Genomic DNA, 18,587 nt, shown 5'->3' with positions numbered 1-18,587 from the left:
AAATGGAAGTATTTCATCTCATTCCTCTTACTCCATTCCACTTGATTATGAATGCTAGAATGAGTTGAGGATTTTCTATCTCAGCTCAGAAACAATTTGAAGTTCTAAAATGTTAAAGGTAAGAATAAAGCAAGAGTTTCTTCAAATGGCTTTGTAGCTTATTACTTTGGAAAAATTGAGTCACATTGCTGTAGGCAAAGAAAAAAATCATGGGGCAATCTTTAAAATAAAATTCTCATTGAGCTTGGATTAAAAACTGGCAAGTAATACAAAATAATTATAACTGTTTCATTCTGAACATGTACAATACAGATTTCATAACGTATGGAAGGAAACATACTGGGATCTTCCAGGGTCCATGCCCAGTCTGACTTGGCTCATATAAGCCATTTTTTAGAAACTCTCATGAGGTTCTTACACTTCTGAGGATATGTCTTTTTACCAAGAATCTAACTATAAACTATTAAATGGAAAATGCACACTTAAAGGAACACAAAAGAGCCTTTCTCAGCACCCCTCCCTCAGGAACAGTACCTACACCAGAGGCCTCTGGGAAATGACAGGAGTTTCTGGGGCAATCTTTCATCACTGGTCAAAGAAGCACTGCAGAAGGCAGTGGAACATTGATTTGACATAACAGCTATGTTCTGCCACCTCCAGGAACTTCTGGCATCAGGAAATTTCAGAAATGTTTCAGAGGTTTCTTACAACAATCTCCCATTTCTGGAGAGAGCAGTTGGGATGTTTGTGCTCAACAGTGAGCCTTCTACTAGCATGGTGTTCAGCAGATGCCCAACTGTGCTAATCCTTGATGCTACCCCTACCCAAAAAATGTATTTAGCAGAACCACACAAAACAGTGACAAGATAGATTAGAAACATGTTTTCACAAAAATAATTTATTCCTGTTCCTTCTATCAACTGAACAAGATACCATATACAAATTGGACATATCTTACAAAGTGAATGTTTTCAATGTAGACAGTTGCCACTAAAGTTATGATATAATGACATATTGATTATTCAGTTACAATTATTTCAGAAGAGGAAAAAGACAGAGCTCTAAACACCAAAAAAATTATGAAATGATGGTAGATGGATTACTTTTTATTATCAGGCACCATGGCTAAATAATTAATGCTGCTGAAAGCAGTAAAATTTAAACCAAATTTTATGGGTTCTGGAAACATTCTCTTCTGTACATGAAGAACAACATTTTGCTAAAAAATGGTTAATACCGAGAGTCCCCAGAATACTACAAAGTTCAACCACTTGTTACTGATTTCCATTCACCAATACAGAGACTACTATTCCATTAGATGAATGAAAGTAGTATAACATGCCTTCTCCTAAGGTTTCCTCTTTCTATAAGTCTAATTTGGGGCAGGGAATCGGGAAGAAAACAAAGTTTCAAGTTAGAAATTCAGGTTGATGCAGCCACTGTCCTGTATTATTGTTTAAACAATGAATACAAAGCATTTTTATTTGACATTATGGACTCATGTCCATTATCAGAATGGAGAGTGCATGTTTGAGGTACATGCGTGCAATTATTCTCCTGTGATGGAAAATTAACTCTCCTTCTTTCCGATCTGGATCTATACATCTCTTATACAGCAGCACAGTTTACCTTGGGAGCTAAGAAAAATCAGGGCTCGAGCTGTGCTTAATGGTTGAGACTCCTTCACCTAAGTATAATGAAGGCACTCATATTTTAATGTATTTTTATGTTTTTAACATCATAGTTTTATCGTTTGATTTTTATGTTTTGCTTATATGTTTTATTTGCTTGACTGGGATTGCCTTTGGCCACGTGCAAAAAATATTCTGGCGTGGTGTGGGGGGGTATGGGAGGGGTATAAAATGTTAAAGAAAGATCAAAGAGAAAAATTTAGCTGGGGTTTGGACTCCATTAACATTATGAAAACTCATCTATAGCTGACATTTTCATTCTTCAGAATCAAAATACAATTTGCACCGTTCTCCATAAAAGCTGAACAGGTTACAGTTGCTCTTAATGGTACATTTAGTAATCAGAGCCAGAGGATGAACAAACAATTGGATGGTTTAGTTTTTGGATTTTTTTCAAATGGCATGCTTACCCAAAGCATCATATACCAAGATCTGTGCTTTGCGGCAAAAGAAAACAGGAAGGGGATGGGCCAGTCCTCTTTGTATGTAGTCAAATTTTGCTAACAATTTTCTGAACAGTTATCTCAGGATAAACAATTTAATTCAAAGGAGAAACATAGTTTCATATGTTTAATGCATTAAATGTTATAGTCCTCAAGGCAGTGTTCAGACATCAATGACAGGGCAGAAATACCATTTACTAATTTCTTGCATGTTGCATTGCCATCACACCAGCTCTCACTGCAATCTCATCCTCTTCTCTGGTGGGCCCTTGGTGCTGATGCTCTGTTGTGTGATCTTGGCAGTCTCTTTCTCTTCTTGCTTTACAGCTTCAGGGGTTGGCTCAGGCTCCTTTTTGATCTGATCCACTGGTGAAATAAAATATGTACAATTTAATGAAATCCACTTATGTAAAAGAACTATGTTGAATTGTAGCAGGAAACATCCAAACCACATTTATTCTTGTTCCACTTTTGCAGGTACAGACAGTTACTGAGCACAACAAAGGATGCTCCAAGTGAAGGGAATGCAACTCTTTGAACTTCCCTAATTTGCATGCATCCTGGCATTATCTGAAAAGTCACTGAAGCAATATAAAACTTCTAGGACTCAGAAGTCACATGAATTGCTATATTCAGTTGCCTTCCCAAATGAATCATGGCTTCCTAAAACCAGGGAATTTGTAAGAATGTGCAATCCTGTTTATTTGGGGACGGAGTTCTCTGAAATTCTGTTACAGGGAATCAGTTCATATAAAGACATTAATAAGGCATTATCTTTGTGCCAGGAATGGCAATCTTTAAAACACAATCTCTGGATTTGACCCCCTTTTAAAAAATAGTAATTGTATTCTTACCTGGGATGGGTTTTTCTCCAGGTTTTTGCTGTGAATAAAATGAAAAAAAAAGTCATGAATTAGAAGGACACAGTCTGGCTTTGACATATTCTTTGTAAACTGATCTTTATATCTATACTTAGAAATATATTTATATTTAGAATCAGAAGGACAAAACTAGGAATGGGCTCTCTTTGATGTATGAAACCTCTCTTAAGACTGTACTCAAACACAAATGCCACAGTAACTAGCCACTACTTCCTTTTCAGGCAAAATTCTCTTTTATACATAAACACAATAAATGAAATAATTAATGAACTCATAGGTAAAACTGCTCCTCAGTTCATGCCAATGACTTGACGATCACAGTCTTCCCCTCCCACAAAGGATACACTTGGAGGGCTCTGCCTTCAATCAACCACAGCACAGAGCAACAATAGCATGTTAAGACCAAGACACAATCTGCAGGTCTGCATCATAGTGCTCAGAGAAATGAATGAGAGAAGCTACTGATTAGCTGTAGCCCTATGCAAAACCTTTACTTTCCCCTGAAATCACACAAGAGATGTTTCCAGTAAGACTTCTCATTTTTTCATACTGGAAAGTTAAAATAATTCATTGTCCATAATTGTGGTAAAAAAAAATCACAAGTTAGTCAGCATATCACAATTAACGTTCTACCCATTAGGATGGCATAGCTCTACCCCCTCCACATCTACTTGAAAATGAATACAACATAGCTTAATACCTGCACAAATTTAGGAGGGAATTTTTGTCTCAGATCTAGAAGTAATGCATCCACACGTTGCCTCTGGAAAATAGAGCTTGGTTCCTCCTTCTTCTTTGCTTTGGGTTTGGCTTTATCTGAAAACAAAAGATCAATTATTAATGACACATACCATCAAATCAGATTTTTTTTTCTTTCATCCATCCTTAACTCACTTCACAGCTTCACAGCTTCCCCCGTTTTCATTGTGCACAATGTTTCTCTTTTTTAACAGTAAGCTTCATTTCCCACAACTTTTTACAAATTCCACTGAAAACTTCAGGTTTTCTATGAAGGAGATATATTCCCCCAATTCAAACATACTCTTCAAATTCCAACTGATTAATCATGCATGGATGCTAAATCAAAACAATCACACAGCTCTCTTTAGTATCAACCCCTTTCATAGTGTAAAATGAAGACAGATTTTTCTCTCTCTTGCTGTCCCTACCCCAAGCTCAAGGTCCAAAAACAATCACACTAATCAAAACGGGGAGCTTACTCCAATGCTATGTTGACCCAGAACATTTCTGGAATACTTTGACCCTTCTGGGTTATTTAAAAAAATTCAATAAAATTAAAAAATTCTAGCACAGAACAACCTAATCTTAGAATACATACTGATGAAAAAGGAGAGTGATTTTAGAGCCCAGACTCTTTAGTAAACCTACCTCGTTCTTCTTGATCTTTGAAATTCCACCAGTAGCCTTTAGATGGGTGATAGCGGCAGTAGGACATGGCTTCCTCAAAAGCTGACTGGATTCCATGTACCACAGTAAGCTTCATAAAGTATTTGAAAGAAAATACATAATTTCCCTTGCAATGCTGTAATTTAGCCATACAAAATAAAATGCACAAAATAAAATCCCACATATATTCAATGTAACATGTTGGGCTAGTTTGGTGTGTAGAGTTTTCCTCTGGTTTCTTACTCCATAACCAGAAGGGAGGGGGAAACAATTACTATATGCCAGACCCTCTGCCAATTATTGAAGCAAAAAGGATGGAGACATATGGGGGCAGGGAAAGACAATTTCTTTACTTCTACATGTATTTTAAGACTACATTTAGCAGTGCTAGGACTGAGCCTTGGCAAAATTAAGTACCATTCAGGCTATGTCCCTCCTAATACACTATGTAACAGTTAATAATCCATATTACTATTAATCTGTTTTCTTTGTTGCTCATTCACTTTTGTGTGTTTTCCAAAAAAGAGAGGATAGTCTTGCGGGGGTGGGGGAGAGTATTAAACAGAGTACTGCACAGACAACTCTTACAATAATGAAAAAACAAAAAAGACAGAAACTTACCACTCTAGAGTTTACAACTGACCCCAAGTCAGGTGCCTGATAAATCACTCCCGCAATAATGTAATAATCAGCCAATGGAATAACTATAAAAGAGTAGCACAGCATCCTCAGAACACTTGATAAAGAATGGGTGACTTAACATTCAAAGAAAAGCAGCTGCAAGTTTATTGTTCTTTCATGGCACTTTCAAGTCCATCTTCCAAACATAGCAAGATACATAGTGTGTTCTGTGAGTGTTTTATATACACACCCACACATGTGGGGAACCACTAAGGACTTGGGGAGAGCACTTCATTTCCCCCGTAACCTCTTTCTCACACTATTTCTTCTTTCTCTCCACCTGGCAGCCCACATCTTCCCTTCCTTGCTTCCTTCTCTTCTCCCCACTCAACAGCCAGCCTTTCTTGTATCTGTCCCCTTCAGCTTAATTGTTTTTTGTTTCATCCTATGACAGACCCCATCTTCACTCCTCCACTATGAGGCAGATTTTCCCCACCAAAATTCAAGTTTGCCTGCTTTAGCTGAAGAGCCCCAAGTAATGTGTCTTTATTTGTGGTTTGAAAGTCTGTTAGTCCCACCATGATAAGCAGTTATAATTTTGGCTTTTTAGACCAGCCCAAAAACTTGATTGGGGCGGGGGGAGGAAGAGCCCTCTTCCGTTGTTTTGGAAATGGCACTGGAGACTGTATAACGTTCAAAATAAATAACTTTGTTGAACAGGTAGGGATGGAATAAGTGTAGTCAGAAATGTGCTGAGATAGAATTTGTAGAATGAAAAGTGCTGAGGTAGAATTTGTTTGATAGTACAGAATACACTATGAGTAAGAGGCAAAATATTTTCCTTGAAGCTAGATTCTTATGTTCCTGGTTCTTAACAGCGAGAGATGTTTTACTTAATTCTTCAGTTACAGCAACAATGTTTCTTCACAGAGTTCTCTTTGTTAACTCAGGTTTCCCGGAATTAGTTTGAAACTGCTTTCCCTTCACAACAGACCTGGGGTCCTCCTCAGAGCCAAATCCTTTTTACAAAATGGGCAGGAATTCATCTTCTCCTAAGAAGATATAACCCTTCTTCACTTGGCTTGAAAGGGAGTGTCTACTTACTACCCAATCACGCTTGCCAGAAACACCCCCCCCCCCAGTTCAGTGGTGTCTGTATCAAGTGGACTTCAACTTCTGCAGATACTTATACTAAGAATTCTTAAGTAGAATTCTTCTTCAGGAAAGTAATGTTACAGTCAAAGCAAAAGATTTCTCTTCCCTCACTCAAGATGGAACCTGTTTGACTTTCCCTGTCAGACTCACTCAAACTCTCTCTGAAAACAAAATCCTGTCAGCAACCAACTGTCAGCTTGAAGGCTGGTTCTCAATGGCCAGAGTGCAGGGAATAGCCTGTCAATCAAACTCTAATTCCAGGCAATTTTTAACTTCTTCCCTTCCAGCTCTCTTATTGCTGCACTAGGAAACCTTCTTTTAAAGAATGTTCTGTCATACTTGCATACCCCATGTTTCTCTCCATGGGTACCCAAAGCAGCTTACATAATTATCTTCTACTCTATTTTGCTGTCACAACAACCCTGTGAGATAGGCTAAGAGAGAGTTACTGGCCCAAGGTCACCCAGAGAGCTTCCATGGTAGAGCAGAAATTTGAACATGAGTCTCCCAGACTGACACTCTAACCATTATATCATTTTGGCTCTCTGCTTTCCTTCCTTCCTTCCCTGACAGCCTCTCCCTGGAAAAAGTCTGGACAAGTTGCAAAAGCTGAGGAGCAGCAAGTGATGCAGGTAAGTTACGTAGTGGCTACTGCCACACCCAGGCAAGTCATGCAAGTTATGTGGAGGTTGTCACTGGTCCCAGGCAAGTTGTGTGGCATGAAGTCATTTTGAAGCCACCACTGTACGTACCTAGGTGAGTTGTCTAAAATGCATGGTAATAAGTTGCTTGATGGTTGTTGTTAGGTTTGGCCCCTACGAGTCCTCCCTCCACATGAACTGCAAAGCCAAAACAGCCCTAGAAAGGGCCCTTCCCACTGCCTTTTACTGGCAGAACCCAAGGTTTGAAAACTGGCAATATTGTTGTAGTTGTCTAGCACAATGGCTACTCAGATCTCAGACAGCATCAATTTCTTAAAGGTACAATTGCTGCTTCTATTATTTTGGGGTTAGTTTTAATCCTCCAATGTTGGTTTTTTAAAAAAAAATTCTGCAAACCTAGAGCTTTCTCAGGTTTATAAAAAGATCTGTCTTGTCTGCTCATGGCTCCAGTCTCTGAATTTTGGGGCCAAACTGAATCCTACTATATAAAAGGCAAGCCGTATTGGTGACGACTCACGTTTTATCCCCACACAGGTGCATTCTGGCCTGCACAAGGATAAAGAATCATCACCAATACTGCTTGCTTAAGAGGGTGCAGGGAGGACTGGCACGCCCCTCCCAAGGCTCCACAGAAGCCGTGGGAAGGCCTAGCATGGCACGGCGCTACCATCCAGCGCACCAGTGGGGATGGCCATGCTCCCGCACCAGCCTTCTCCATCACTGCAGCAGCCTCCTCGGGATCTCCGCTATGCTGGCCCGGACCTCAGCATGCCACAAGCAGGCCGGGGTGTTGCGACTGCCCATGGAGTGCTGCTGTGCTCCGCACTGGCCTAATTTCTACCCACTTGAGGCTGAATCTAGCTGGTACAGAGCACAGGAACACTGCCCAAGTGGCGTGACAGGCCCTGGAGTGCTCCTGCGCTCCACACTGGCCCAATTTCTGTCTGTTTGAGACCAAATTGGGCTGGTGCAGAGCACAGGAATGCTGCCGGGGTGGCGCGATGAGCCCTGGAGTGCTGCTGCGCTCCGCACCGGCCCAGTTTCCACCCACTTGAGGCCAATTGGGGCCGGTGCAGAGCACGGGAATGCTGCCGGGGGGTGGGGGTGACGGGCCCTGGAGTGCTCCTGAGCTCCATACCGGCCCATTTTTATCCCGTTTGAGGCCAAAAACGGCCCACTGTGAAGCGCAGGAATGCTGCTGGGGCAGTGCATGCCCTTACAAGGCCCCACTAGAGGCCGTTGTATTGTTAAACACAACGGGCTTTGTTGCTAGTTAGATATATTGATACAAAAAGTTGGAGCTTGTGAGGACTTGAAGAGGACTCAGAATCACTTCTCACCTGCAGCAATCATGTGGGGAGAGAAACAATTAGAGGACTATGTTGGGGATAGTCCCAACCCAAGTGGCACAGCAACGGGCAGCCTGCATTTTGCATCACTAGCCCAAAACATAAATACTATAAAGCTGTAACACTACAGAGTGGGATATGTTTGGGGGTTGCATTCTACCACTCTTTTACACACATTTATTTGTCAACCAAGGATACACTTTGTACATCTGATGAAGCAGACTCTAGTCCATAAAAATTATGGAATAATCAATTTGTTTTTGTTTTTTTTAAGGTGCTGGGGTCTTTTTTGTTTTAAAAAAAGAGATTGCAGTCAGTTTTTTCTTCCTTGAATTACTAGGTTTTTACCACAAGAGGGCATTTATTTTTAGGAGAGGGAAATTAAACTTCAACATCCAGCCTCATCCAACACCAAAGACTGGCACGACAGGGTCTTTAGATCTGGACCTGAACATTTTGGGTTTTTTCCACCTTCATTTTTTAATTTTTGTAACAAGTGCCTGATGAAGGGTTCTATGGAACTCAAAAATTGCACTGTGTTTTGTGGCATATGCTTTGGCCTCAATAAAAGGTATTACAAGTCTTGGTTTATTTTTATGGATTTTGCATGGACCAACACAGCTTTTTAAAGCCTTTTTCTTAACAATTTTTTTCAACATTCAGAAAACAATTCTAAATGTAGAACCTGAAATCTGGAAATTGACATAGTTTTTATTTATTCTTTTTTAGAAAAAATGCTTTGCATGCCCACTCCAACTTAGACTGTGTAATATTCTTCCTTATATGAGCACAGTGTCCACATACAGAAGGATCCTCGTGTATCTCTTCCTCACACTGCAAAGAAGTACAAGCAGCTATTATGAGGAATGCAAGGGGAGGCACATGTCTCCTGTATCCACATCTAGCCCTCCTCTACTTGGCCAACTTCTGGAGCACCCAGAACTTTATTAATTTACTTTATTTATACCTTGTTTTTCTCCCCAGAGGAGACCAAAAGCAGTTTACATCCTTCTCCTCTCCTCCATCCAATCTATCTTCACAACAACACTGTGAGGAAGGTTAACCTGAAAACATGTGACTCAAGGTCACCCAGCAAGCTTCCATGGCAGAGTAGATATTCAGACCTAGATCTCCTAAATCCTAGTCTAACATTGTAGTCACTACACTACACTGGCTGTTTTGATTGTGTGGAAGAGAAGTAAGGGGTGGGGATATGGGATGCACACAGACCCTCTCCCAAGATATATTTATTTATTTGAAAATTTATATACTGTCCTTCACCAACTAAAAAAACAAACACCTTTTCAAAGCAATTTACCCAAAAACAGTTTTTAGAACAATACTGTATAACTCAATAAAATCAAGTGCAGCAACAGACAAATCAACTTATCAGGATGCAGCCTGGCAGAATTTCACATGGCTCTGGCCATGGGGAACAGCAGCAACCTCCTAGTACCACTTTCTGCATACCAACTTCCAAGAAGAACAAAAGCTGCCACTGCACACTACCTCCCAATCCCAGGTAGGCAGTCAAGTCCCAGGTAGGCAGTACCCATGGTTGAGGGTACTGATAGCTGGCAAGTTGTCCAAAAGAACTTCTCCAATCATTCACTGCTGTAGTCGTCAACTGAGGTGACCAAGATCTGAGTCCAACAGCACTTTAAAGACAACAAGATTTCCAGAGTGTAAGCTTTTGATAGTCAAGTGCCCTTCGTTAGATACAAGTGGGAATGGAGATCCCCAAGCCCTTATATCTCCGTTCTACTCAATATCTGATGACGGAAGCTTGACTCTCAAAAGCTTATATCCTGGAAATCTTGTTGGTCTTTAAGGTGCTACTGGATTTGAATCTTGATCAACATGGCTACCCACCTGAAACTAAGGCAACCAAGATGGCTTCCAGGCACAAACCAAGTCTGCAGCCAAAATGTAAAATGATCTAGTTAATCTGTTTCATTCCAAAAACATTAAACCTCAAAGCAGAGTAGCCACCACACACTACCTAATTCAAGAACAGAATATTTAAAATTGGCTGTTACCTTAGAGACACTGGACTAAATATAATGTGGGACAGAGTCAAGGCTGTCAAGGCAGCCATGAAATACTGAATTACACTAACCAAAAAGGCCTCAGTGTAGATGCTGAAGTCCACCAGGAATATGCTTTTTCTGTGTCCAGGTAGGGGGGAGGGACATAGCTCTATTGAACCCTATGATTATCCCACTGTGTGTGGACACTGTACTTATGCACGGGATTGCATCTTAAGAAGGAATTTAAAAAATGTGGAAATCCTTACCTTGAGTTGGGGACTGTCTTTGCTGCTTACGAATGATGAACAGAATAGGCTCTTGCGCATGGAGAAGGATATATTCAACACCAACCATTTGGCTGAAAGGAAAAAATGGTTGAATTAGAAAAGCCAATGATTACGAAATTGCTGCAAGCAACAGAGAAACCAACTTAGAGGGCCTGCCACTGGATTTACCAACAGGCCTTGAGAAAAACATACTGTCCCTTTAACAGAAGATTAATGTGTAGAAATGGGCTGGTAAAACTTTTCATGACATGAAGGTAACATCGCCTGGTGAATAACATCCCACGATTAAAGGGACAGAGCATTCTTTCTCCAGGCAAATGGCAACCCTACATGTCACCCACTCACTGACGGGTTAATAGGACCACAGGGTGATATTAAATCAGCGTTCGGGTTTGACCAGGCTTTGAATATCTTTGGAAGCCTAACATGCCACACATGCAAAAATCAACAAAATTTTGGAATGTGCATAAAGGAAGCAGCAGCTTTATTAAGTGTTTTCAGAATCAGCAGAAATAAAGCCCCTGGGAAGTTTCTTGGTAACTGCTTACTAATGAGGTCACTGAAATTATTTTCTAGGGATTGCTATTTTCAATGCAAAAAAGACATAGTACTTCTCTGGCCTCGTTAGTATATCTTTTCCAAGAAATGTCCTATTTCATTGTTTATTTTGAAGATGATTAATAATTTTAAAAGGATATCTTTGTTACCTGAAACTACAAATATAGCTCATTGTGATCAGAAAAGGGAAAAGAAACCCCAAATCTCTTTACTGCAAGTGCTGAAGTTGTGCACTCTTCACAGAAGCTGACACCCACCATCCTGAAAACAGTCTGATAGAACACTATTACATATGTCTTAAAGTAGCTTACTTCAAGTGGTCCAAGGTTACCCGTTGCATTTTGACCATTTCGTTGTTGCATGTTCGATCATAAAATGGGTTGCTACGCTCTGAGAAGTAGTCCAATACACTTCCACTGTTTAAGATTGGAATCCAGGAGCTATCAACCCAGGAAATTCCCAGGAGATTATCTGAGAAGAGGGAAAGAAAAACCCTGAGTTATAGCGAGCATAGTACAATAGTGATGGATTCACACAAATTAAAAAAGCTTTTCCATGTCCATGCAATATGTATTCGGATTTCACAACTCACTGCTGCTAGGTACCATAGTTAAAATTCTAAAAGCTGGAAATGTGACAATAATCATATGTGAATACAGCCTAACAACATATCAAGTCCCGGACACCTTGAACAACAGCCAGACTGATGGGTAACCAATTATGGGGGGAACCAGGTATGTATGAAAAGTACAAGATTAAGTACTTTATAAGCAAATTTTTTTGCTCTTGTACAAACATTTGTAAATGAGAATTCTTTATCTTATTTCCATCAAGCTTCATGGCTGCTTCTAATGACAGGCTGTTTATAGATAGAGTTATGTAGCAGGTAAGTTGTAAGAATACTAAATTCTATCATACTTAGAACATGCTTTTCATCCAGAGAGTACAAAGGACAAGAAGCAAAGCAAGCTGCAGCAGTACTTCCAGCAAAATTAAAGAGAAGGAAGAAGTCAGAAGGACCCAGAAGCTCAGCCATTTTATACCACAGAGGAAATCTCAGAAGTCTCAAAAATCTTCTAACAAAGGAAATAAAGCATCTGACTGAAAAGGTAAACGTATAGACACAAGTGTGAGAAAGAATGCAGGACCATAATAAATTTGCACTAACATTACCTGAAGACCCAGAAATCCTATTGCAAATATTTTAAGATGGATATTTGATTGTAGTTTTGAGTAAACAAGTAATGCAAGCTCAGCCACAATATATACAGCTGCATAAAATATGAATAAGTTGTTTCAGAAATCTTTCAGAAAGCATACCTAGATGCTTGGGAAGGCATGATTAATGCAGCATAAATAGGTCTATGAATAATGCATACGCTGCATCTCTAGTATGTTGGTCTAACTTTCATAAAACAGAAGCAGGCAAAGAGATATTCAAATTATTATGCAAATACATCTGCTATGTTCTGCCTCTGTTAAAGCCAGTTTTGCTTGATGTAGCAATTCACAATCGTTTTTTACTACTGGCTAGAAGAAAGATGTATAATGTTGAAACAAAGGCATATAAAGAACATGATCAAAAAGAGTCCAGTAGCACCTTTAAGACTAACCAATTTTATTTTATTGTAGCATAAGCTTTCGAGAATCAAGTTCTCTTCATCAGATGCCTGATCCGAACTGGTCAAATACAGAAGAGGAGGGGAGGGGAAAGAACGGGACATATATCACAAGAAGACAGGATGCAATTAGTGTGAAGGCAATCAAAACATTCCTTTGCTTGTAAATGTAAACATCTCCTTTTGGTGTGGAGTCAGTTTGCCACAGTGAAGGTATACAATTCCTATGTAGTATAAGCCCTCGATAACCACAGCTGCATCTGACAAAGAGAACTGTGGTCCCCGAAAGCCCACACGCACTCAGGCTGAGATAATTGACAAAAAAAGCCCACACCAGGCGTCTCTGGGCTCCCCCAGACCACGCCCAATGGCATCAACTACACTGTCTCTGGCTCTTACAGCTGCTCATCCTCCAATCCGATATATGCCCTCATGTGCCAACAATGTCCTTCTGCTCTATACATTGGACAAACCAGCCAACCTCTACGCAAAAGAATAAATGGACACAAATCTGACATTAGAAATGGAAACGTCCAAAAACCAGTGGGAGAACACTTCAATCTACCAGGACATTCCACCAAAGACTTAAAAGTCGCTGTGGTTCAACAGAAACCCTTCAAAAACAAAATCCAACGGGAGGCTGCTGAATTGGAGTTCATATGCAAATTTGACTCTGTCAAGCTGGGACTGAATAGAGACTATGAATGGTTATCACATTATCACAGGTAACAGATTTCCTTTACAGAGGCGTGGTCTGGGGGAGCCCAGAGACGCCTGGTGTGGGCTTTTTTTGTCAATTATCTCAGCCTGAGTGCGTGTGGGCTTTCGGGGACCACAGTTCTCTTTGTCAGATGCAGCTGGCAGGGAGAGCTGTGGTTATTGAGGGCTTATACTACATAGGAATTGTATACCTTCACTGCGGCAAACTGACTCCACACCAAAAGGAGATGTTTACATTTACAAGCAAAGGAATGTTTTGATTGCCTTCACACTAATTGCATCCTGTCTTCTTGTGATATATGTCCCGTTCTTTCCCCTCCCCTCCTCTTCTGTATTTGACCAGTTCGGATCAGGCATCTGATGAAGAGAACTTGATTCTCGAAAGCTTATGCTACAATAAAATAAAATTGGTTAGTCTTAAAGGTGCTACTGGACTCTTTTTGATTTTGCTACTACAGACTAACACGGCTAACTCCTCTGGATCTATAAAGAACATGGGTTCAGTAAGTGTAAACTCCTATTTAGTATTATATATCTTCATTGTTGGCTACTATCCTCATAACAAATTACAACACAAAAATGCTCCCTGAAGACACTCCTATGAACAATCCTACTTAAGCAGTGGAAAATATCCAAACGTATAACAAACAGCACAGAACATTGCCATAGGTGGTTTCAGAAAGGAATGGATGTGAAAAGACATAGTACAGCCATATCAACAAAGATCAATGTCAGTGTAATTTCTTTTGATTATTAATTTGGATCACTATTTTTGTGTTCTTGTAATATTAGTCATGGGCAATATGACGAAGAAATCTTACTTTTTAAAAAATCATTGTTCCTGTATAGAAAGTGCTTATAGGTATGTGCCAGAAACGCAGGTTTTTATTCTTTTGAAAGAATCGATCATCTAGCTCAGGGGTGGGGAACCTTTTTTCCGCTGAGGGCCAAGTTTATTTTCTGTCCCGTGCGGGGAGCACCCTTTCTCCCGTACGCGTGATGTCACTCTCAGAAATGACTGGGGATCTGCCTGCAGCTTCGGGAGGGATGCACATGGAGCAGTGAGGGAGGAAGGGGACACCCGCCTAGCCAGCCAGATCAGCCGAATCAACCCTGGCGATTGATGGGGTGACAGATGTCACAGCCAGACATCATCATGCAGCATGTGTGATGACGTCACTTCCGGGAGTGATGTCACACACGCGGGAGAAAGGGTGCTTGGTCCCTGCCGCCACTGCTGCAGGCCTCTGGCGGTGGCAGCTCTGTCACCAGTGTCCCCGCTGTTGCCGCCGCCGCCACTTGCTCTCGCCACGGTGGCACAGGGCACTTTCACCAGCACTGCGGGTCGCTCTCAGCAGTGGCAGCAGCAGCGAGTGGTTCCAGCAACAGCAGGCAGTGGTGGCGAGAACGAGCTGCTTTCACCACCGCTGCTGCCTGCTCTTGTGGTGCAGGAGCACACACACACCCCCCGTGGGTAAGTGGGAGAGGGGGGAAAGGGTGGGACTGGGGATCTGCCTGCTGCATTCGCCCATAGCACCTCAGTTCGCCCGCAGCTCCGCCACTCGTCTCTCTCTGCGGACCAGTCCAAATGACAAATCAGGGGCCGTATGTTTTAAAATATCCTTATTCATGATCTGAAGAGTTTTTCTGCAATGCAGCTCATTCTTTCATGCCATGTGTTCACAGTGGTCACACCACTAACTAGTCTGTCTAATCCTTTAATTTATGAAGCACTGCCTGTGCATAAACATTTAAATAAATAAAATAAAACATATAAATAGAAACGTTTGTGCTTATGAAACAGGATATCCCCATGTCTAAAACATCCGCCTAGGGTTAGTGAATACTGCTGTAGCTATTAGTGCAACAGTTGTGCTTGTCTGCTGCTTTAAAAATTACTTCCTTTTAATTTCAGGAAGAAACAGTGTAGTATTTCTAATACACAGAAAGAATGGAACACACTTAACCTTACATAATTTTATAAGAACAAAAGCAAACCTAAAAGCCTAAACCAAGTGCCAAATGGCTAACTTGATCTGTTGCCTGCCTCCTGAGCTCATAAAAAAAAATGAAGTAGCAGGAAGGAAAGCAGAAAGACAGACTAACTCAACATGTATGGAAATGCTTATGGCCAAATCATGCAGTTGTCATTCTACATTTTGATCCACACATGATTTTGAGCTCTCCAGCAACAGCAAAATTTGCCCTTCTCCAGCACAGTGTGACTTAAACTGTGTCAACTACTAGCACTTGTGCAGAACCCCAAGCATTTTCAATTAACTGCAGTCTAAATCCAGTTCAACTCAACACTGGACAGCAGTGAACTTGCAGCATTCTGATCCCAGTTCAAAAGAATTTTAAACATCTGATTACTCCTACACCACTTTCTTTTCAAACTTCCTCAAATCAAGGTTTCAAGAAAGACTCCATAGTTTACTTATCCTTGACCAAAGGCTCATGGCAAATAGCACTTTTAAAGTTGATCCCAACGCTAACAGATATTCAAGATTTGGTGAGTCACCAGACTAGAGAGCACACTTCTTGATAACACCGTTACAGTTATCTTTGTCATCTGAACATGTTATGTGGATGGCATAGTCAAGAAGGCACTGTTCATGATTCACAAACAGTTGCAACAGAATATGAGAAAATGCTCAGGCTACTTAGATCTTCATAGATCAATACCCAGCATACTGAGATGCATTCAGAAAAACTACACGTCATTAATAGAGCCTCTGAGAATCAACATAACATGTTCCCACTAGCCCTGGCCAAAAGGGTTGTGAGCCATATTCTGAACAGATGTAATGCTGAACAAACTGCAAGAGCAGCTCTATGTACAGCATGCAATTACATCCGAGCAATATAATTTGGCAAAGCACAACTGAAGGTTGCCATTTCAGATAAGAGGAAATCTCATGGCTCACTCCATAGACGGTGATGATAAAAATCCACCACTGCTATGCTGGACAAAGTACAGCACACATTTGTTAGTCTTGATGAACAGGCAAGTGACTACATCACATCAGAGACTCTTCACATCACATCAGATTCACACTCTTAAATCACAAGATTTGCCAAATACCAATTCCATATACTTGTTTGGATTGAGTGCTTGGTAAAGTAAGCTGAAACTAAATCAGGCTAAAAGTAAGTGGGTTAGTGAGATATGGTGGATAGGACTGACTGGAGAGACTCCATTTCACATCCACCACCTGCTCATGAAGATTTCTGGAGAAGTGGAGGTCAGTCACTCTTGCTCAGCCTACCCTACAGGATTGTTGTGAAGAGAACAAACAGGATGGGATAATTATGTATAGTATCTTTATACACTTTGAGGAACTGTAGGATAAAAATGAGAGTGTTTCACACCATATGCTCTGAATCACAACTACTAAAATACCTGGCATAATTTTTGGAATTACAAGATACTCAGCAAGCAAAGTCACCACAGCAAAATGAATCCGATGTGACAAAATCCATTTGGTCTTAAAATGCCAAAACATGAGATCAAGGTGGAGTAAAGATGTGGCCAGTCTTGCCAGGATGCATTTGCCTGCCTTCCTCGACTCATCCTTGCCCAACCTGCTCCATAGGCGATCACCCTCTGGGAGCTCAGCCAGTCAGGGACCAGTCAGGCCATGAGTTGCAGACCCAGGCAGGAGGCGGTGAGGCCAGGCACTGCACCTCCTGCCTCTGCTCAGCAATAGTGTCCTCACTGGCTTTGCTTACTTCTCATCCAGTCCAGCAGTGATGGGAGCGGCCAGGGATAGCACCTCGCCTCCGCTGGTATCCGCTGACTGCATCCTCACCACCAACCCAGCCACACTGGCTTGTGCGCCTCCCGCGCTGGGCGGCGGGAGAGTGTCAAAAAACGCAGTCCAGCACCAGCCCGCTGGGATTTCTCCCAGTAGCCAGGATCATCAATCCGCCCCTGATATAAGCTACCCGGTGAACTCGTTCTGCTTGTTCCGCTACATTTTAAACCTAGAGATGCTCTGCGGTCCCGTGAACGTGTTCCTGCTCTCCATTTCCCCACCCCATCCAACAGGAGGCTGACACATTTCCCTGCCACCTGGATCTAGCCCGGGGCTCCCAAGGAGTCTAAGCATTAAAACAAAAAAGCACCGGTGCGGGAAACGAGGTTGTGTCCGAAAGTTCACTTCTAACCCATACCGCTATATACCGAAGCCTCCAACTCGACGCAGCGACACAATCAGCCCTTTTCAAATACCTCGTATATCCACCGCCGCCATGATTTTCAAGTCGAAACGTCGCCCCCGACGCGAAGCTATGACCTCATTAGAACACAGAGCGGAAACGGGTGGAACGACAATCTCCACGGCTGCGAAGGAGAAGACGTGGAGCATGCGTAGTTGTTTCTTCAGCTGTCCTGGCAATTCGAGAATGGTTGGCTCAAGTCTTGGTTTCTATAGAAACGCCAACAGCTTCTAGTTTTGCAGAGCTTTACTATACACTTTCTGAGTAATCGGTGGGGGAAGGGAGGAGGAGTGAAGCTAAATAATAGGGTGCATGGAATTAGAGTTGCCAACCTCCTCCAGGTGGAGCTCTCCAGGCTCCCAGAATTACATCTGACCTCCAGATGACAGTTCTCCTGAAGAAAATGGCTGCTTCGGAGGGTGGACTCTGTTGCACTATAAGCCGCTCACCTTTCCAAACTCCACTCTTTCCAGGCTCCATCTCCAAATTTCCAGGTATGGCCCAACCTGGAATTGGCAATGCTACATGGAATGGGGCTTAAAGAGCTATATAGATCTGCACACATCTGAATAATTCAAATAACACCAAAACTACTTAAATGCAAACATAAATATATTAACTTAAATTCATATTGGAAATGGGAATAGGGCTGCTGATAAACAAAGAGAAACACCTGTGTAGAGTCTGTTGTCACTTTTAACAAGTTGAGCTACATAAATAAAGTGTTTCGGACAAAAATGTTCAAATCGCCAGATCAAACTGGTCTTAAAGACGTATGGAGCAAGGAGCAGTAAAAGAAAAAAGTTGGTAGCCCCAATTGTAAAATAGATTCCTTTGGTTATTAGCTTGATCCTAAGAATATAAGCAGGTTATAAATTGAAATGGCAAAGCAGTGCGCCTAACACAGCATATGACTGCTTCCTAAGCCTAGTTGCTTGTTGCT

General features: G+C 41.5%; 1 protein-coding gene across 3 annotated transcripts; it reads right to left on the bottom strand.

Moving 5' to 3' along the window:
* Nucleotides 1-888: 888 nt before the first annotated feature.
* On the bottom strand, nucleotides 889-17,737 carry MED6 (mediator complex subunit 6). Of its 3 annotated transcripts, none has more exons than XM_054973013.1 (8): nucleotides 17,658-17,737; nucleotides 11,396-11,555; nucleotides 10,506-10,597; nucleotides 5,044-5,126; nucleotides 4,405-4,513; nucleotides 3,716-3,831; nucleotides 2,989-3,016; nucleotides 889-2,500 (listed from the first exon to the last, which is right to left on the bottom strand). In XM_054973013.1, the coding sequence occupies exons 1-8, from the start codon at nucleotides 17,677-17,679 to the stop codon at nucleotides 2,370-2,372; spliced, it is 741 nt and encodes a 246-aa protein (XP_054828988.1). In that variant the 5' UTR covers nucleotides 17,680-17,737; the 3' UTR covers nucleotides 889-2,369. The 3 variants fall into 3 exon arrangements, with proteins under 3 accessions (XP_054828988.1, XP_054828989.1, XP_054828990.1); XM_054973014.1 differs by having other exon boundaries at nucleotides 17,600-17,675; XM_054973015.1 differs by lacking the exon at nucleotides 17,658-17,737 and adding an exon at nucleotides 12,698-12,847.
* Between the last annotated feature and the right edge of the window lie 850 nt (nucleotides 17,738-18,587).

Source organism: Eublepharis macularius, chromosome 2 (genome assembly GCF_028583425.1).
Source record: "Eublepharis macularius isolate TG4126 chromosome 2, MPM_Emac_v1.0, whole genome shotgun sequence".
NCBI classification, from domain to species: domain Eukaryota; kingdom Metazoa; phylum Chordata; class Lepidosauria; order Squamata; family Eublepharidae; genus Eublepharis; species Eublepharis macularius.
Note: the sequence above shows the minus strand (reverse complement) of the source record. Positions and strands in the feature narration are given on the sequence as shown.